The 22,791-nt window shown below is 37.9% G+C and overlaps 1 protein-coding gene across 2 annotated transcripts in view; it reads left to right on the top strand.

Moving 5' to 3' along the window:
- The window catches only part of lrch4 (leucine-rich repeats and calponin homology (CH) domain containing 4), a 43,452-nt gene that overhangs the window by 1,431 nt on the left and 19,230 nt on the right, over positions 1–22,791 (top strand). For both annotated transcript variants that reach the window (XM_079605106.1, XM_079605105.1), the window contains exon 2: positions 21,715–21,859. In XM_079605106.1, the coding sequence (XP_079461232.1) occupies positions 21,715–21,859 (145 nt within the window). The remainder of the gene's footprint in view (positions 1–21,714; positions 21,860–22,791) is intronic.

Below are 22,791 nucleotides of genomic sequence, written 5' to 3'. Positions count from 1 at the left end.
TAAGCGAAGTATCCACGCACACATAAAGCCTACTCTCGGACAGCGTGTGCTCCAGGCTTCAGTTATCTTCCCCAGCTTAGGCTATATGGCCAACAACACACAAAATGGTGTCAAAATGCCTGTCTTAGTAAGTATTCATAGTCAATTATGTCTTAAGTGGACTAAACAGTTGAGAAAGAAACAATATATTGGTTCTGTGCAGCTCTTAAAGTGACCGCAGCCTAATAAACCTGCTTGTGTGCTTAATGTTAATCAAACACCAAAAGACAAAGAGAAAATCACTCACTGCTCTTAACTGAATAACTTTTGAAGCTTTAATAATAATAATAATTTAATTAATACAGAGAAGACTAAGCATGTTTTATTTTTACATTTGATTATTCAATTTCTGTACCTGAAACACCCTAAACCCTTGGTTTACACTGACGTTAAAATGAGACTTGCTTTATAATGCTACAGTAAAACACTGCCGTTCACTTTCAGAAGTTGTAGGGATGCTTTATTCTCACAAAAAGAATGTGAAACGTGTTGGTTATATCATTTTCAGTTTTGTAGTAGGCCTATATTTATAAATATAAAATATAATTTATTTTACACACTTAAAGCATTATCGTATCGCTCATCGAATATCGCGTTATTTAATGAGTTCTCTTATATCGCATTTTTCTTAATCGTACAGCCCTAATTTCCATGCATGTGAATATTCTAATATTTATATACTAATTATGTAATCATCAATTAAACACATTTATTAAGATTATCACAACCCAGTTAAGTATTGCAGTTTATTGTATTGTTCAGATTCTTGTAGAATATTCACTGTAACTGAACATCCCTTTTTATGTGCGCATGTCCAAACCAAGGTCATTCTGTTTGATATTAGAACACAACTATTGTAAAAAGCTGAGCTACTGAAGAAACAATTTTTTGAGCGATGAGAAGGCCTGCGTTGATTTGTAATTCATTGTGCTGTGGTATGCCATTGTTAAGGACATGAATGAGAATTGAGAAAAGAGGTCATTAAATTAAATGCAGCATAATAAACAACAAGAACAAGCCTCTCCAGTAGCAAATGAAGGCACATGTATTAGGCCTAGTTCATTTTGAATATGCAAATAACATGTGGGATCAAATCAAATACTTTTACAGAAAACGAAAACAATTATTTAATCTGCATGATGTGCAAAATGGTAATTGAGAGGAACACATTCAGATTAGTAGTCAATTCATTTATGTATTGTTCCCATGGTTCCACCTCATAATTTTGAATATTTGGTGACATCATAGATAAAAAGTATTAATTGTTAGGATTTTTTTTCAGAATATTGACTTAAATATTACCACTGATGTAATCTCAGGCACTGACAATAGTTCACTATGTCAAAACCCTCTTTTTGGGTTTAGATGGTCTAATCTCTCATTTTTCTGTGGAGGGTTTTTCACATCAATTTTCTGCATGGATAAATATATGTTGCCTTGGAAACCGTACTGTACATCTGACTCTCAGCCACAGTTTGGGATCAGTCTGAGGATGTGGAACAGTTTAAGAGAACTAGGCCTGAAACTGCCATATTGTATAAATGCTAGAAATCCAAGCATAGTCCCAGTGTTTAAAAAAATCATGCCATAATAATCATGTTCCATAGACACACCTACTGTCAAGGTGGAGAATGATTATAGGTGTTGCTCATATATTATGGGGTTCAGATGCACTGTGTATTTTAAGTGTGCTTGAAGGTAGGAGGAAGATGATAGTGTCTCTTTTGCTAAGAGACCCATTGAAGCAAAGATTGATGCGCCTTGGTTTGTTCTTAGTCTACACACACACTTTCTCTCCTGAAGATCGCTCCCCAATATAGAGTAACTTCCCCTCAGGAAGGTCAAGGGTTCAGTCTTGCCGGAGGTCCAGTTCGGTAAATCCCAGTCTCCTCAATCCACCGAGACCCCTTAAACTCATTCAATTCAAGTTTATTTTTTATAGACATTAGAGAATAGTGATGGTATGATTAAAATATTAGGTTTGTGTTTGAAAGTTTTGTGTGTCAATCCAAATCTGAAATCTTCACAATTGACGGCATCGCCTGAAGACGTCGCAAAGGCTGTATGCAAACTGGAGCTGGCACAATCTAAAATTACTCCGGGACTCATAACCTGAGTAATAACACAGCCAGTGTTGACTTACTGTATACAACAATAACACAAGATAGACTGTGTCTCAGCACTTTAGGGTGAAATGACATCCCAGACTGCGTTTCTTTTCACTGTCTCAGAGAAATGAAATAAATCCAGTTATTTAAAAGAGGTGCTGATAGATGGATGTAGAGAACGCTTCAGATAAGAGTTCATGAAAACAAAAAAGGACCACCGTAGAAGCAGCTTTGGGAGGAAAATGCTCTCTAGACATGGGCACCAAGAGGATCCTCCAAATGAAATCACAGTCAATGTGTTTGTGTGTGTGCGTAGATGAAAATATTTGTTTCCATCCCGCTCCCACACACTTGTGAGCATACCTTGGGCATGAATGTCGTGTAGCCCGTAACACAGTGTCTCATTCAGAGGCACACTCACCCCATACCACAACTAAGCCTCACAGCAGCTGAGAGAAAGAGGGGAGGGAGAGAGGCCTTTTCTTGATAAAACAGGCTCGTGGGCTGCTCCCATTGTCGTGATATTCCCGAAATAGGGTCCCTCCTCTTCCCCCCCCAACTGGAGTCCCATTCGGCAACACCCCTCCTCCTTGTCTGAGGCAGGCTTCTCTCTCTCTCACACTTGCTCTCCCCATTTCCCCATCTCTTTCTTTTCTTGGTCGGCTGAAGATTCCCTTAGGTCATCGTAGAAGGTCTTGAATTTGGGGTCGTTTGGATGATTTTCAAAAGATTTGCTAGAGATGGCCCATATTATATTCTACAAGAAACTCTCCTCGTGGCTTTTTCCATTGATCTGTTATCTCCCATCAGTAATGTTTCCTGTCCAATATTTGCCTGTAGGCATGGCTGTGTCTGTGGTAGGGAAAGTCTAGACTGTCCTGATATTGGCCTAATAATGGTTTAGTTTTTTGGCATACATTCAGAGTTGCATTTAACTCTCTGGTCCCTATTTTAACGATCTAAGCGCAAGTGCACTTAGGGCGTGTCCGAATCCACTTTTGCTAGTTTAATGACGGGAAAAATGTTCTAAAAGGGTTATCCCTATTCTAGGGCTGGGCAGTACATTGAGTTTGTACGACATATCGATATATATTTTTTTAAACTATATGGAATGAGGCAATGCCATTTACATCGATACAGTATAGTTTGATAGCACATCTAAAAAATAGCTGAGGACGCAGTGTGAGCTGCTGCAGTGAAAGTACTTTTTGTACAATTTGTCCTAAACATGACACAAGCTTAGGCCTATATTAAAGGAGAACTTGGCAACTTTTTTAACTTAATAAAACTGTCTAGAAATTATTTGGATGGTTAAACAACCTGTTCTGGTGATATTGGTGACTTTCCCCCTCTCCCCCCAGTGTTCCCAGGTGGAAAACCAACCTTGCAACTTGGGGACTACCGTCCCGGCAAGATAGAAATGGGAAGTCTCGTGAGAAACAAGAACAAGCGAGAAACGCGAACTGCTTTACGTAAAATGTACATGTCAGTGTTCTATGATAATGTGTATGATGTATTACCCACCTCGGTAGACATAGCTCCACACGATAAAGTTGGCTTGCTCCGATCATGACATAGCCTATGCACATGAGCAGCGGTTGAAAGGGGGAAAAACTTGTGCCGCAAGTGAGTTTTTTACGACAGTGTTGTGAAATATACGCCCCACAGCTGTAGGGGGAACTCGTGGGGAAAACCAAGGGGGTAATTCATCCGCCGGAAACAAAAGCCTCCCTGGGCGCCGCCATTGTAGCAGAACATCACCTGCTGTTAGCATTCCATTGACTCCCATTCATTTTTGGCGTCACTTTGACAGCGAATAACTTTACATCTGAGGCGTCCAAAGACTCCATTTGTGTATTATTTATTTCTAAAGAAACAGGACAGTGTATAAAATGCTCCATTACTTTGTACCTTACGTTATGGCCCCGTAGAAGCCGTTTTTGTAAAAATAGGCTAACGATTGCGTCATAACCACTCGACTCTCTGTCGCACCGTAAAGAAATTACCGTATAGACCGGCGGAGAAGCTTGCAAGCAATCGGGGGGACGTGGAGGCATAAAGTCCGATAAAGTCAAGGGAGAAGCCCATAGAGAGTGATTAAGTTGATCCTGCTGCTAGCTCATGGACAGCTAATACTCACGCTCTCCGTCTCTGCGAGATTCGGAAGGGAGTTATTCAGATCGGCACAGCTACTAGAAGACTGACAACTGTCAGACAGGTTGCTCACGTCACCAAGCTCAGTTTGAGTCTGCGCAGTACGCCTGGCGATCAGGAAGTGAGTGCTTCAAATGGGCTTCACTTTTCTCCGTTGAAATCTATGGGGTCGCTGTGTCCATCTTATATACTGTCTATGGGGAAAACATGCGACAACAAAAGTGAAAATCAGCGAAGAAATGACTAGAGTTGCCGAGTTCTGCTTTAAGGGCTTCAAAATAACTGGTAAGTTTAAAGCAGCTTTCCCTGTCAGATGCTCTGACAGATAGCCTACTGTTGCTGACTGACAGATAAATACTTGCGCTGTTTAATGCGTTTGAGATGTGGTGCTTTCCTCAGTGCTTAACTTACATTTCACAAGTATATTCTCCATCTGTAAATGTTAGAAAGTCAAACAAATGTGTCCATTTCACTGTCAGGAGAGGATGAGCATTCTGCAAGTGAATCTCCGCTAAAATTCAAGCTTCCGTGAATGAGCGCCGCCGCACGCATGCGCGCCAACAGACGGAGCAGTAACGCAATAATTCTGACTAAAATATACATTGCTAAAATATTTGTTGTTGGAGACAATAAATATGCCATATGTGGAATTTTAAACCTACAAATATATTTTTAAGTGACCATTATAATGGGGTAATCAAATGCAGGCTAAATTAGCCTAATTAGTTTGTGCTTTTGTTTTTATTTACGTTTTTAGTTTAACCTTTAGTCAATTTAAAATCAAAAGCATCATTTTTGTTTCTAGATTGTAATGTAACAATGCACCTGAACACACTTTGTTTTCAGAGAGCACGCCCATATTTAAACAACGTGGCGAAGGACCTGAAAATGAAAACTGCGTCGGGCTGAAACTAGCAAAAAAGCACTTGCGTCACGGCTGGCGCCACATTGCTCCGGGTGTATGATAGGGCCCTCTGTGTTGCAGTTTTGCCTTTTGATTCAGTGGCCTGTTTGTTCAGTAAGTGTGTAACAAACAATCAAACAAACTCCCTAATAATGGCCAGCATTCATTAGAAACTTCTAGACATTCTTTTGTAAAAAATTATATAGTTTTTTTAGTTACTGTAAAATGATCCATATGCCTCATGAGGGCTCACTACGCGAGATAAGACATGACCAAATAAATGAACACTCTTTGAAGTTACGAAGAAGCAAAGAACTATAATAGTTCTAAACACAATATCTATAAAGTTATAATCATTGTAATTATATAAGAGTAGCAAAGTCCACGTCACAACTAGGCTATAAACAATAACAACACAGAGGAACAATATCATTGGTTTCGCTTTCATAATATATTTTTTTTCCCAGCTGCAGAATAATAAAAACATTGACAGCCAGTCAAGAATCTGTCCAAATTTAAAAGGGATACCCCGTAGTTCACCCAAACAATTTAATTTCTGTCATCATTCACTCACCTTTATGTAGAGATGAACCGGTTGACTCTGGTTTGTTTTATTTTGACTGATCTCTGTTTTTGACATGCACACAAACTGCATTGCAATAATTTAAAAATGTCATATGTGTTGAAATATTACTAAGTCTGTAAACAGGACGTTAACACAGGCCAGAGACAGAATACGGATGCAAAGAGCAAATACTGTACTTGGCACAGCAAGCTCACTGTCCGCGATGCTCAAAATATTGGGAAAAATATAAATATTGAATTGGGGGTGGGGGTTTATATGATTGTATCTGAAGGAAGGTAACTGTAAATCATAAATGTTTTGATGGCATTAGCTGCACGATTCTGGATAAATTGAAAATCACAATTTTTTGTTTTGTTTCAAGAGCGCCAAGTTACTTTCAAAGGGTGATTTGCTCTATTTTGACGTCAGCTCTATAGACATCAGTGTTCATATAACTATAAACTTTTATTCCAGTACTTGTGTGATAATTTGAATATTTGTAACATGGAAATAATCATACTGTGTGGTTGAAAAGACTGTTTGTTGAAGCTGTTTCATACCTAGATAGCCTTCTGCTTTCTCTAGGTCAGCGACAGCACCAATGCAGATTTAAATGTTCCTGTATGATTCTGTCAAAGGTTTAAGAGACATAGCCAAATCGTTGTCATTTAGGAAGGAGATTGTGTGGCTGTTTGAATCGAGATTACAAAAAAAAAAGTTTTATCAATGAATCATACAGCTCTACTCTTAAGGGATAGGCTAGACACCCAAAAATTTAAATTATAACAATTTACTCGCCCTCAATTTGCTCCAAACCTGTATGAATTTATTTCTTCTGCTAAAAACAAAAGATATTTTGAAAAACAGTTTATGGGCCACATTGACTTCCATAGTATGAAAATACAAACCAAAAAAAATGTTTCATCCAGACATTGTAAACAAGACATTGTTTAATGTTCACCCAAAAATTTCAATTATACCATATTCTCCATATTCTCCTCTATATTTTTTCTGGACCCTAAGTCTGTAATAAAAGTTTGATTGATATAATTAATAAAAGGGTTTCGGTGACGGCCATAGTTTTCCGGCTGAAGAGTTCCGGCTGAAAAGTGACCTCTGACCCGACACATGACGTAGGATGTCATGTATCGTATCGTAAACTTAGGTTAGAGTAGACGCCTCGCGCGGTTCAAACAAACAGGGCTGGGCAACAAACTGAAGCTCCTCCGACATTTCTCTTTAAAAAGTGTCGTTTCAGACTTCTAATTTGTGACTGGTGTTTTGTTTTGCTCTATCCTCTGTGCTTCCGCGTTCGTTATGCATTACGTCATGCTTGGGGTCAAAGGTCACTCTTCCACCGGAACTAGACTCACGTACATAAGCCAGTGATTATAGTTTATCAAGTAATAAATATGGATATTTTTCTTACAAAAATGCATCGTGTCGCTTCAGATGGCCGTTATTAACCCCCAGGAGCTGTATGGAGCACTTTAATGGATGGAGGTGATTTTTTTTTTTTTTTTTTTTTTTTGTGCTTCAAAATATTCTCACTCCCATTATAAAGGGACTATATTAGGGTGAAGCACAGACGAAGCACTGCTACTTGGGCGCAGAGATATCATGCAACACCTGAAAAATAGTCACCCTAATATAATAATAATGTCACCCTAATATAGTCAAAATTCTTAATCTGCCTAGAAAATCGCCTATAGTCTTAATCTGCATCGCTATTTGTACTTGTGAATACGCAGGCCACAAGAAGTAATTAGGTGGGGTTTTTTTTAAAATCACTTTTACTCAGGACATGCTAGCTGGCAACAAAGGATTCCATTTATTATGCTAAGCTAAGCTAGCGGCGACCCTGCCAAACTAAAACAATGCATGCACTGAGACAAAAAATGCATTTGCCCACCTATCTAAATGTAGGAAAGACGGTGAATAAGCCCTATTTCAGAAAACGGTGGAGTGTTCTTTTAAGTGGCGTTGTATCTTCCTTTTTTTTCTTTTGGTTATGTACTTTTTAATGCCATCATGCTTTGGATTCTAGTGTACCTGGGCATCTTAAATCAGGTTCTTTTTTTAGGACTAAAACAGTTTGAAGCGTCCAGTCCACACCCACACATTCATGTCATAAACTCAACTGACAACCAGGAAGTAAAAATGACACTGACTGCCTTATATACACATTGACACAATGACCATTCAATAGGAAAGTTGACGTCTGCAACTTATTCATGCGGCTTATGCAACAAATCAGCACATCTATACAACAAAATCTTTTCACATTTGTTGTTAGCAAAACATCTAAAAAAAAAACTAGTGAGCTGCCTACCCAGGCTACATCTTTTTGGTCGTGTGATGTTTAAAAAATGCTGTCTAGGTAGGCAGCTCACTTGGTTTTTAAACAATCTCTTGTGTTGTTTATAGGTCATTCAGATAGTCCCTGGCACTTGAAACCGAAATCATTTCCTGCTATGTTTCGGATGTGGTCAACCTTTACTGATAAATATTGAACATGAGGTCATATTTTGCTTAAGCAAACAAGCCTCTCAGATTCAGGGGTGGAGAGGATTTATTATGAATTCAGCTCTGCTAGGCACAAGCTCAAGTTTGTGTGTGTGTTGGTTGTCTATTTAATGTCATTATCTTTTGAGTGTTTGCCAGCTGTGTTTCGTAAGAGAGTGTGTGCTTCCTTTATGCCAGCTTTCAGAGACTCTGTTTGCATGAGTATGTGCGTGGTCATTTACGTTTGCAGTGCATATATGTGAAAAATGCACATAATTCTCCATAAGTGAGAACAGGAGTGTGTCTACTCTGCATCACCAGCTGTGTGAGAGACTCAACACGAACCCTGTTGCACAGTGTTGTTCTGTTTCCCCTTGCAGTTGCATTTCCACCACACACAGCCAACGGATGTGGGCTCCTCGACTTCAACTTCTGCTTCTCCTCAGCGACAAACTCAGCTCTACTACCTCCCTCCCTCTCTGTCGCTCTCTTCCTCTTCCTCTCCTTTCACTCACACTTTTAAAGCGCAACAGATGGTCAGAAGGTCTCGAATCTCGAGAGAGGAGCACAGCTAGAAACCCTTGGCTTATAATCGCTATGGCTTTTTTTAACGGATATCAGTTATGATGTAAATTATAACAAGACGGAAGGATGTTTCGCTGTCACTCATTAAAACTGAAATCACACAGATGCTGTATTATCATGCTCACTCTTTCTGGAGTAGAAACAGTTACAGATCGACAGGAAGTCTTCTCAGATTTATTCCCATTCCAGATTTAGTCCTTGTAGAGTTGTAGAGATATTTTTTGCTGTCATTTTTTTTTTTAATGAACTTGTCTACGCTTTTCTGGATTAGTTGTGTTGGGATGGCTGACACTTTCTGCTGTTATTGTGTGAACCTGTATGCTCTGTTTACGCAGCTGCAATAAGATTTGAGTGTGTTGTAAAAATGAATGCATTTGCAATATTGAAGTTGTGTATGTCTCAAATGGACTTTATCCTGTTTTTTTTATTTTTATCAAGCATTTACACTTCCAGGCCAGAAAGTCGCTGTTTGGATGTAAATAGGCAAATACTTAAGAGTCTATGACTGGATCATTATTGTTGTTATTATCATGTTTCTACCATATTATATCTTTGGTAACAGTTCTTCTAAACCTAATCAATGGAGTGTGTAGCTTTTCATTTCTTAAACAACCATGCAGAAAAACGCATCATGACCATATTCCAGGATGACAATGTAAAGATTCATCAGGCTTAATCTGTGAAAGAATGGTTGGGAGGGAGCATGAAGAAGAATAATTTTCACACATGAATTGACCCATCGCAAGGAGCTTGATTGACAGGTGATCTGTCCATTCATACTTCGCCATCCGCCATTTTGTCTGACAAAGCAGTCAGGGGAGTTAGTAGATTAACATGGGAGGATATGAACTTGAAAAACAGAGTGTACTGACGCCTTTCCACGGTTAAAACAACATTCCTTCTTATGTTCATTCATGTTTATTTGATGCTATAAATAAACTAGAAGGAAGAGATTATCGGTTCACGTGCAGCTTTAACTGATGCTCTACAGCGATCTGTCAGACACATTAAAGAGTCACAAAACTGTATTGTTTAAATTTCTTTAAAAAAATGACCAAATTTGAAAGGTGAGACTTTGTTTAATATGTTTAATGTCAAAAGTAACCGAAAAGTAACCTGTCTGTCAGCGTGTTGTCAGTCTCCTCTCTGCTCCGCGATGTATTTTCACTGCGTGAGAACATGGTGTGGCATGAGAGCGGCGTAGCTTGTCGGACATAGCGACAGTAACTAAGGGGGGCGGGTCTTTGCGAATGGTCAATTAGCACCTCTTGAGTCCAGACCTTAAAGGAACACTCCGACTTTTTGGGACTTTAGGCTATTCAACTTATCCCCCAGAGTTAGATAAGTCCACACATACCTTTTTCATCTCCGTGCGCGCTATAAGTCTGTTTGACGCACCCACCGCTAGCCTAGCTTAGCACAAAGACTGGATGTAAATGGTTGCAGCTAGCATACTAATCCAAATAAGTGACAAAATAACGCAAACATTTTCCTATTTACATAGGAAAACAAAGTCATAAAGTTAAGTTACAAAAAACAAAGTCATATGAGACACAGACATATTTTAACCGTATAAATACTGGGAACTATTCTCTGAAGGCGAAGCACTGCTACTTGGGCGGAGTGATAACCGCAGCGCACCTGAGACGCGCTCTGAACGAACTCTCTGCTCCTCACCACGGCGCGTCTCAGGTGCTGCGGTTATCACTCCGCCCAAGTAGCAGTGCTTCGCCTTCAGAGAATAGTTCCCAGTATTTATACGGTTAAAATATGTCTGTGTCTCATATGACTTTGTTTTTTGTACACTCTGTGACTATACAAATCACAACATGTAAATAGGAAAATGTTTGCGTTATTTTGTCACTTATTTGGATTAGTATGCTAGCTGCAACCATTTACATCCAGTCTTTGTGCTAAGCTAGGCTAGCGGTGGGTGCGTCAAACAGACTTATAGCACGCACGGAGATGAAAAAGGTATGTATGGATTTATCTAACTCTGGGGGATAAGTTGAATAGGCTAAAGTCCCAAAAAGTCGGAGTGTTCCTTTAAATTCATTGAAAGTCTTTGGGATGTGCTGGAGGAGACTTTACAGAGTGCTGGACTCTTGTACAAGATCTTGACCAAAATTCCATCAAGAGGTGTATGTACAATAATTTTAAAACTGTGTAGCATAAATGAGCTGAATCAATGCAGCTTTGTTCGTTTTTGTGTTACTGAACACACACACAACTGTTGGGGAAAAATGAGAAAACATGTCCAGGTGTAAATGTTTGTTGAACGTTCTCTGAACCATGCCATTCAAACACATTCAGCACACAATCTGAGCTAACATCAACCACACGTGCACATAGGGAGATATCTCACTGCACACAGTTCCTAACGCGTCTAATATCTGATGATCTGAAATTTGCTCCTCCCCTTTCCACATAATAATGCTTGATAGGATATGAAAATTCAAATCTGATTGAGATTCAACTGTTTGACGAACACCAGCCCTTGATAAGTTATGTAACGTAAAGCGTGTCCAGATGGCAGAATCACCATCTCCCTTTAGGCTTTAGAGAGGCTCCGGGGGTGGTGTGTGTGTGTGTGTGTGTGTGTGTGTGTGTGTGTGTGTGTGTGTGCGCGTGTGCATGAGAGCATGGTGAATGTTGCGCTCGACCACACCAGACCTCTGGTGTAGATTATCTAGACTAGAGGGAGAACATTGAGGATTATCACTCTGACAGTTAATGTTGTTGATTGATTGTTTTTAGTGAGTTTGGCCAAAGCTTCACTGCAGTAAAGTGTGAGTTGTACTTGTCCATGCAAAACTCAACAATGCGAGGGTGTTTGTTTGCCAGGGAGTTTCCTTGTGGTTGCTGAGGTGTTCGGAGTGGATTTTACTGTCCTGTTGTGCGGTTGCTAGTGTTTTGGGTGGTTGCTAGGAGAGACAATCATGATTTATTTATTTATTTAATTTCAGCACAAATAGGCATTTTTTTAATACAAATTTATAGTACACATGGCCGACATAGTTCAGGTTTAAATGAAAATGAAAAAGTAGCCTACATGCATGGTTTTTAAGTACTTCACATGCATGCTTTAACACCAAGGATTAATCAATTAGTTGATTGTCAAAAATTTGACATCTTTAATACAGTAGATTCTCTGGACTCGAGTTTCGCTTTCAATGTGTCTGGACTTTTGTTATGGTCAACCTTGATGGCTCTCGTTTTGATGGCAACTCTTAAGGTGCCATCACAGGTACCATTGTTCTGCTTTTTACGGCACCAAAATCTAGTAATTTCAATAGAAATCCACGTGATCAGAAATTTCGCATGGAAATGTTAATGAAAATGATTTTGTTAATGTGATGGCACATTTAGGATTATTGGTTTGTTAAAATCTAATGTAAACTTTGAGCTACAGCAATGTGATACTTGCCTTAGCAAATACCACTAATTCATTACCATGTTTTCAGGGTTGTTTAGCTATCGTGAAGTGCCACATTTTCACAGGAGAAAAGCTCTGTTTAACAACAGAGCTCAAACATGCATTTCCAGATCAAAATTGTGCAAGTTCTCACAACCACAGCACAAATGCCTTCCAAACGTGCATTCTACTACTAAATTGAACATTCACTTTTCAGCATTATTACATTATGTAATTTTTTTTAATAAACAAGTATATGCCAGTCTTATTTGATTGGTTACTGCTGTGCCTTTGTTTTGACACATGATGATTTGGTTGTTATGGTAACGGAACACATCCGCTAGTTGGTTGTGTGGTTGGATTTCACCACACTGTCGCTTCTTCAGTCTTGTGTAACAGATACGAGCTCCTGGCCTATAGAGCTGAGACTTCAAGCGTCTTGAGTCAACGCTGAACCACCTCCACAGCAATGAGATCAAGAGCTCAGAAAAAACACAACATAATCAACATAATGTTAGTTGTGTTTATGGTTTAGCAACAGATCCTTGAGTTTGCTGGTGTTGTTTACCTGGCTGCCAGCTTGGAAAGTTTGCATAGATGCTGGTCACACACACACACACACACACACACACACACACACACACACACACACACACACACACACACACACACACACACACACACACACACAGAGCATATAATAGGTTTCATTATTGAATTCTTTAATGAAAGTTCTGAGCACTTTACACCTCTAAAATTATTTTGTCTTGCTAAGACTAATTTTTAAAACTTTTTATGCAGCCCAAAACACACAATAGTTTCATACTTTTTGCATTAAACAAATTACAGCTTGACCAAAAATTATGAAAAAATATTAACGATAAGTGATATTTGACTTATTTTCTTCGCACTTCGCGTCTCATCTGTTGTTTTAGTACTATTTATACTATTATTGTAATGAATATTTTAAATTAAGAACTTTTGTATTTGCATTTCTCATTTTAATTTAACATTTTTAATTTATTTTATGCGTTTTTGTTAGTTTAATAAATGTTTAATATTTAGCTTTAATTTTTTTTTTTTTCAGTTGTAGGTTTAGTACACTTACTTAATTTTTTATTTTTTTTATTTCACTTAGTTGCCTTTGCAACATGTAGTATTAATAGTTTTAAATTTAAGTAGCCTATTTTATTAATTTTTTTTGTTGTTTTTAATTTCAGTTTTAGCTCAGTTAAGGACATTTTTTTAAATAGTTTTAGTTAATGATAACGAGTACACCAATTTTAGAACATAAATTATGGGCTGAGTTAATGAAAATTGACGCCACAACAGTGGGACAGTCATACGTTTTGAAAATAATTTTTTATACAATAAAAATTCAAATGATTTGTTTAGATTTAAAACGTAATAATTCAGAAGCAATATCAGTGCTGCTGCTCCCTTAATGTCACTAGACATAACAGATCATACAAATTTAAATGGGATCCTTCGCACTGGTAACTCAAGCATTTGTGTGTTTCTATTGCAGAGAACCTGATCCCCATTGATTTACTCATTTATCTCTAAAGTAAGACGCTTAACCCCGTGTGGCTACAGATGGACTGCATTGTGGTCATTTTACTGCTTGTCAGTTTAGAAGGTGTCCGTTAAATAGCAAGTAAATGTGGATGTTTAATTAGGATTTTCATAAAACTGTTTATTGAGAGAGGTATTTCATTAGGTTTGAAGGTGATGGAGGTGTATTTGTATTTGAACACAAAAGGCTCTACCCGCACTGGTAGAGTTGTGTGGGATAACTTGGGGGGGCCCCCCTAAATGTTTGGACGGTTAAATCCATTGGCTTGACCTTTTTTTGGCCTTCATTAATGTCCAAAGACAAAGATAACACTGTAGTCAAAGTGCTGGGCCGTTGACTGTCGATTAAACAGGATGCACACAGAACTCTCTGTTCATTCAGACCGTTTGAAGACAACGTCCCATAGACTCCATAAGTGAAGCGATAATGTCAGTGGGGGTTTTACTGTTGTAATTGGCAATACTTCACACAGAAGAGATTGGATACTCCCTAACCATGAGTTTTCTAAAGCATCACTAATACTGTTAAAGTGCATCCATCCACCATAAAAGTGCTCCGCACTGGTCCAGGGGATTAATAAAGGATTTCTGAAGCAATGCTTTTGTGTAAGAAAAATATCCATATTTAAAACATTATAATAATAACTAGCTTCCGGCAGACGCTCACGTCGTTTTACGATTTACGGAATAATGAACACTTGACTTGACCTGACGCATTGACGAACACAGAAGAGCAGAGCAAAACACTGGTCACCAATTAGAAGTCTAAAACAAGAATTTTTAAAGAGAAATGTCGGAGGATTTCAATATAAGAGAAGAGGATCTTGAGTTTGTTGCCCATATTTGTTTGAACCGTGAGAGGCGTCTAAGGTTCTCCTACATCGCGTCAAGTGTTACTCTTTTGGCGTAAGTCGCCTTGCGTAGGCCGTCCGCTGGAAGCTAGTTATTTTAGTTTATAAAGGGTTAAACATGTATATTTTTCAGAAGGCCTTTATTAACCCCCCGGAGCCGTGTGGATCACTTTTATGATAGATTGATGCACTTTTTTGGGCTTCAAAATCTCATCCTCCATTCACTGCCATTATAAAGCTGGGAAGAGCCAGGACATTTTTAATATACCTAACTCGATTGTGTTTGTCTGAAATTAGAAAGTCATATACAACTAGGACGGCTTGACGGTGAGTGAATTAAGTACAAACAACTTGGATGTTTAAGTCATTTCTCCTTAAATTAGATTAAACTGACATTAAAAAAGGTCTTGAATCTTGTATAACTTTAAAAAAAAAGTTGAATATTGTATAACATAAAAAAAAGAGTTAAAGCTATGTAAAAACATATGTTGTCATAACTTATTGATCATATAATATTTTACATTGTAGGTTTGGGAATCAACCTGTTTCAGAACTAGTTAAAAAAACTGAACAAAATCAAACAAATGAAACTTTATTATATCATGTATTAAATAATTCTTATAATTATGTTTATTTGATATAACTTTTAAAACCAAGAAGTTCAAGAACCATTTTATTAGTAATATTAAATTGTTAGTATTATGTGTAGGCGACTACATATATATAATTTAAACAAAACATGGTATGGCTATGATTTTCTATTGTTAGAATTCATCATTATTTGGCATTTCCTTAAAAGTGCTTAAAAACTTGTTTACAAGACTTGTTTATTGAACCATTGAAATGTAAGTGGAATCAAAACAGCACTCACACCACTTACATTTTCCCTAGAAAACTACAAGTCTTTTAAAATGAGTCTCTCAGAGAAAAACAACCAAAACTTGCTAATGCTCTAAGTAGGCTTTCTGAAGAAACTCCCGACTGTTGTTTTGAAATGAACACTGTTGGACCTTGACATTTGCTAAAAGCTTGTACAAATCAGGCTTGGTGGAATATGGTGTTTAAACTGTGTATAATCCCATCACTGATGTGTTAGAGCCTTTGGAGACTGAGGTCTGAAAATAAACCTCAGTTTTATAGTGCAGCAAGAAATAATGAAAAGGACGTGGCACACATTGGTGTTTTGATCGATTCGGTCAGTGCACTTAGCTCTCTAAAGTGCTTCTGAGGTCAAATAATCAGCTTTTTTTTCTGACTGTAAATTCACTGATGTGCTTGAGTAGCGCTTGTGTGCCACACACACACACACACACACACACACACACACACACACACACACACACACACACACACACACACACACACACACACACACACACACACACACACAAAAGTTAGTTTTGTTATACTTGTGAGGACATTCCATAGGCGTAATGGTTTTTATACTGTACAAACTGTATAGGCCTATTTTATCCCCTTACACTGCCCCTATCCCTAAACCTACCCATCACAGGAAACATTCTGCATTTTTACATTTTTAATAAAACATATATTTTTAAGCTATTTGAATTATGAGGACTCATGAAATGTCCTCATAAACCATGTTTCAGTTGTAATAAACATCACATAAACAAGAGCACACACACACACACTTATGCGTTGCCTCCAGTGGTGCTCTGTTGAATGTGTTGAGTCATTCTGGCCCGTGTGTTTTTGTTCCGTCACCCCCTCGGCTCAGGCCGGTATTCATGCTTTCACTGCTATTGTCATGCTGCTGTTACTCATTCACTCGCCCCCTTTCAAGATTTGCCCTCCTCTCCCCTCTCGGTCTCCCCCCCTCCCTCCCTTTCTTTCTCTCATTTTTTCCTCTGCCCCCATCTCAAGTCAAGTCAAGTCATGGCACAGTTTATTGTTGTTCCTGCTTCAAAGGCAGAGAAGGAATTACATGTTGTTTCTCTAGTGGCGCTGGTGCAAACTTTTGAAGGTGAAATGTGCATTTTCTTTTCCCCCAGTATGTTATTCAAAATTCACTCATAAATTAAAATAGTGATTATTTACTCTCCCTCATGTTTTTCTAAACCTGTATGACTTAAAAGTAGAATGTTCAAGCTATTTTGGTCCATACAAAGGAAATGAAAGGGACTTCTCTTACTCCAAAAAGACAAACAAAAGTAGTATATCCAGTCAGAGCTGACTCAGGTGACCTGAGTTTCAGTCCTTGTCCTTTCTGATCCCGTTCTCCTTCTCTCTTTCTCGCTTCACTTTCTGTCTGCTCTCTGTGTGTTGTATAAATACAAGAAAAAAAGCTAAAAATAAATCTTAAAAGGTAGACAGCACATCCAACTTTGGCTCTATTTTCCATGTCTTCTGAATCCCTTCTATTAGTTAAGGTGAGGGAAAAGGCTTACATTATTAAAGGTATACCCCATCTCCATATGTCTCAAATGATTTGGTCCTTGTGGTCAATTCAAAACATTGTTGCAGACATGGGAAAACTCTGAATACAGATTTTTGATGTCATTTGTCTGTTATGATGTGTTTGATTGAAGTGTGAATTTAAAGTTTGTATTTCTACAGTGGAGGGGAAGATTGTCAGTGAATGGTAACTTAAATTTCAATCTTTGGCTCTGTTTAGTGCAATATCTTTTAAATTCACTTCTATTTATTCATATTATCCATAATACTGTAAATATGTTCATAATATGTGTTTACTGTACTGTCATATTTTTATTCTTTTATTTTAAGGGTGCCATTTTAGATTTCAGGCCGTTTGTCATTTCAGATTTCAGGCTAATATACAATACAATACCAATTTATTTCTAAAGCACATTTTAAAACAACCATGTTGACCAAAGTGCTGTACATTGAAACAGACAGGATACAACACCAGGCAATTACAACAATTCTCATGCCGAATTAAAAGCCAAATAATAAAAATGTGTTTTTATATCGCAATTTAAAAACCAGAAGGCTGGTTTATATGTTTGGAAGGCTGGTCTATATATGGTTATAATATGTGCCCTCAATAGGCATTTTTACAGACCCACCCAACAGTCAAAGCGGCATTACGTCACGAAAGTGTGGACTCTGATGAGGAAAAACGCTTAACCATTCACTTTTGTTGTATGGAAAAGAAGTAAAATCTTATACGGAATTCACAATTGCCTACATTCCTATTGAAATTCCTGGCATTCCTAACAATGATAAATGTGAATGCATCTTAAAGGATTAGTTCACTTTCAAATAAAAATGTCCTGATCATTTACTCACCCCCATGTCATCCACCAAGATGTCCATGTCTTTCTTTCTTCAGTCAAAAAGATATTAAGGTTTTTGAGGAAAACATTCCAGGATTTTTCTCCATATAATGGACTTCTATGGCAACCAATGGTTTGAAGGTTCAAATGTCAGTCTCAATCATAGGTCTCAATGCAGCTTCAAAGGTTCTACACGATCCCAGCCGAGAAATAAGAGTCTTATCCAGCAAAACGATTGGTCATTTATATGACCAAAATAATGACCTTTCCGACGTGATGACGTAATCTCAGAGATGGTACAAGACGGGCATTTGTGGTTAAAAAGTATATAATTTTTATTTATTTTTAAGAAAATGACTGATCGTTTCGCTAGATAAGACCCTTATTTCTCGACTGGGATCTTGTAGAGACTTTGAAGCTCAATTGAGCTACATTTGAACCTTCTTTTAACATTTGAATAGTTGGTTGCACTTAATTTCTTTTCAACTGAAGAAAGAAAGACATGGACTTCTTGGATGACATGGGGGCGAGTAAATTATCAGGAAATGTTTTATTTGAAAGTGAACCTTTAAGAGTATAGGTTGACCTTCCACTGTGTGTAAACACTGTAGAGATTTTACAATATTTTACATATGATACTAATTTTATTTTTGTGAGTTTGGTATGGGATCACTTGTTTGTCCGAACAATGTAATAGAGTGGGAGTGTTCTGGAAACCTGTTTGGGAAATGGTGCTGAAATGACAGGACAGACATTAATAATAATGTAAATGCATGTTTTGTTCAGATAAAAGTGAGTCAGTGCCTGACGCATCAGGTCTTGTCAGTGTGTTGAAACAAACACGGCGTCATGTTTCAGTTAATCCCAGGGATGACTAGCTCCCGAAGAGGACAAATCTTAGCATGGCACCTTCATAGATACATTCAAACAACAACACACCTACACTGTTGTAGAAGTAGTCATTTGGCTACCAAATGTTATATAGAATTTACATGGAGTGCACATTATAATTAGGTCTTGTTTGTGTTGCTTTTGTGTTATGTGTGTCGAAAATGAACTGTAAGGGAGTCTGTTGTTATCCCGCAGGCTAATCGGTGTAATCTCCTTCTAGGGCTATAGGAGGATTGGAGGGTGTGTGTGTGTGTGTGTGTGTGCGTGCGCGTGTGTGTGTGTTGATTAACACTCTCTCACACACACCAGATGCAAAAGCAGCTTTAGTTACACCAAAGAGACGCTAGCAGGCAGAAGAACGCTCAGATTCCTCAGAGAGCAAGAGAGAGGAGGGGGTCAGTAGACCAACTGCTACTCTTAAGATCTTACACACACACACACACACACACACACACACACACACACACACACACACACACAGAGAGAGAGAAAGAGTGAGGAGATATTTAGAGTGAGACCTTCAGGACATAATTGAAATACGGTCCTACTTATTAGCTAGGGACTTCTGTCATGCCATAATAATGATTTGAACGTGTCATTAAGGCTGGGCACAGCTGGAGACCTCACGCAGGAGGTGTGTGTGAGCCCCTGTGGAGAATTTGATACGTCTAGGCAACTAGGAACACAAAGTAAACATGGCCAGAACAGAAATAAAAACATTGCTACTCAAATCAAAATTATCTTTAAAGATGAAGTGTGTGATTTCTGTGCCACTAGATGAAATTGCCATAGGTGGAGCATACAAACATTATTGTTTGTATGCCACCCCCCCACCCCCCCGCAACCAGCCCCGCCCGCCCCCGCCCCCCTTATTATTACACATTTCATATATTATAATCTAGTTTTTTATTTTAAAAAAGTATAAATAAACCTGAAAATCCTTATGAACTTTTATACACCATTTAAATATTTTATTAAATCCTTCATTATTATTAATGAGAGATATTACCATAATCGCCTCATATAGTGATTATGGAAGGGTTATTGATCAAAGCTTCATAAGTGTATTCAGACTCATACATATCATCTTTCTCCATGATGTGGGCACACTGGTATTTCTCCCTTTCTCTACCATGTTAGGCTGGTGTGAGTGCAAAGCAGTGCAGGGGATTGTGGGAAATGTGGGCTGCCCCTGGGAATCTTTAGTTCTTCCCACTGGGAACGGAGAGGCGGGAAATGCTTCCTTGCCAAATAAAACAGCTGAACAAAAGATCTGGAGAAGGAGAGCAGATTGGACAATTGGACAGTGCAGGGAAGAAGAGAAAAAACGCACTCACACACACACACACACACACACACACACACACACACTTCCACACGCTATTGTTCTCATAGTGTGAATGTAGCTTTGGTTTTGTTTAAGATCACGAGGAGGGTTATGGAGACTTGAATCAGAAAGGCCTGAAATTACACTGCACCTGTGTGCATATAACGCTAATGTAAGGTGAAAACGTTCATTTAGCCTTAAACTCTGTGTTTTGGTCGTTTCTTCTGTCTGGTTTGTCTCTCGTGTGACATGGACTTACACTCACATTCACACACCCTGTTCTAAGCTTCCTTGGCCCTGTAATTAAAATCCTCCCCTCTCCAGAAATACATCCTGACCCTACGACCAGCGCCACCGAGGGAGTGTGTGTGTCACGTTTATCTGGCGAGAGCAACTTCTGTCTGGAATGAAAATATTGAAGGGAATTGGAATAGTTTGAGCTATATTCAGACAAAACGATCACATCCTCAATCGCTGTCAAAAACTTGGACTAAATCTGAATTCCCATAAAACAAGTCTTTGTTCACTTTGGGAAACATCATGACTGTTTACGCGTTTCCTGTCCCATGGACGCATAAACAAAGTGTTTGAATGAATGCACATGCTATATGTAGACAAAAGATGCGTGTCTGTTGCTTAGGATGCTTCTATGGTCTGACCATTGCCGTTGATTGCGACTCAAACAGAACATAAACACAAAGGAAGTTCCATAATTGGCAAGATCTCTACTATTGTTTTTCCCCTATTAGTTTGGCTTCACAAAACCTGTCAAGTACTTGTCTGGGTTCTATTTCAATGCAAGATTAAAATAAATAAATATAAAATAAATTAAATGTATATATTTGCTTTATTTTAGGACCATTGTTTTTATAAATTTCATGACAAATCTCATCACCATAATGCAAATAAACACTTATTCTCGTTACTGTAACATTGAAGAAGTAATATGTTATTTTGTTAAAAGTATTTATGGTCATGGATTTCTGCTGATTTTAATTTACATTTACACTGAAATAAAATCATAATTTTACTGTAATAATATCATCTTTGAGAATATTGAGAAATATTTTTAAATATTTAAAAGGATAAAAAATAACTTTTGAGATGTCCACAGATTTTGGTAAATAAGAATTTAGTGCATGTGCTAAATTATCATAAAAAATGGCACAATACATCGAAAAAATACTAAATATATATATATATATATATATATATATTTTTTTTTTTTTTTTTCATTTTTTAAAATTAATATATATATTAATTCAATTTTTTTTCATTCAAATTATTTTATTATATAATTGTATTAAAATGTTAAATGTAATAATTTTTTTAATTTGTTTTATTTATTTAACGGAAAAAAAATTGAATATTATATTTATTTATTTAATTTTTTTTTTTTTTTTTTTTTTTTTTTTTTTACTGGTAATATATAATGTCCTCTATCATGGCTGACCTCTTCTTTGTTCTCATGTAAAGGTGTCTGTGGCTGGTCATTCATTTATTCTGTACTAACTGTGACCGGTGTTTCTCTATCTCAGACCTTTCAAAGAACCGGCTCTGTGAGGTTCCAGAGGAGGTGTGTCAGTTTGTCTCTCTGGAGACGCTCAGCCTGTACCACAACTGTGTGCGATCCCTCACGCCCAGCCTGTGCCAGCTGCAAGCCCTCACCTACCTCAACCTCAGGTACACACACACACACCCACTCCAGATACAGGGCCTGTTCAAATACCCACATTTGCGGTCTTGTCCACTTGACAGGAAGTAAGTGCGCAAGCTCCATGTCTTAAAAATGCCAAAGCGCAGTGCCCTGAACTTATACCACTTCGGAGCGGTATTCAAGTCTAAGCGTATCCCATCATGAATAATGTCCTGGATCTCGCGTGCCCCAAAATCGCGAGATGTCTAGGAAAACATTCCACTGTAAGTTAAATTAATTAAATATTACATATAATATGGTAGTAAAACATAGTGTTGCACATTTTATTGGTGTAAAGATAGGCTATGGGCTATGTGCATTTTGTACAATTGCATTAAAGCTCTGTAAAGCGCTGTAAACACTTGCATTTTTGCAACACTATAAGTGTGTCAAGTAATCAAATGTTCTACACACACTTGCCGTCTTCACGCCTATTTGAGCACTTGGGCCAAATTTAATAAAACAAGTGGTCAAGTGCATAGACCGCAAATGTTGGTATTGGGACAGGCTCAGTGTCCGGTGTACAGTATCTACACCATCTCCAGTGTGCACCTTACCTGAACCAGGGCAAAATACTTCAGGCACTCATCTCAGTATAAGCCAAGTAATGTACTGCTCAAAAGGTTGGGATCAGTAAGATTTTTCTTAGAAAGATTTTAATACTTTTATTCAGCAAGGATGCATTCATTTGATCAAAAGTGACAGTAAAGACATGTCCAATGTTACTAACGATTTATATTTGAAATAAATGCTGTTCTTTTGAACGTATAAATTATACTAAAAACGTATTTTTACATTTGAAAAAAAAAACGTAAAAATGTATCGCGGTTACCACAAAAATATTTAGCAGCACATCTGTTCATAATAAGATATGTTTCTTGAGAACCAAATCATCATATTAGAATGATTTCTGAAGGAT

This window comes from Phoxinus phoxinus (genome assembly GCF_949152265.1).
Source record: "Phoxinus phoxinus genome assembly, chromosome: 2".
Classification (NCBI taxonomy): Eukaryota; Metazoa; Chordata; class Actinopteri; order Cypriniformes; family Leuciscidae; genus Phoxinus; species Phoxinus phoxinus.
The sequence above is the reverse complement of the archived record's forward strand: the minus strand, read 5'-3'. Positions and strand labels throughout refer to the sequence as shown.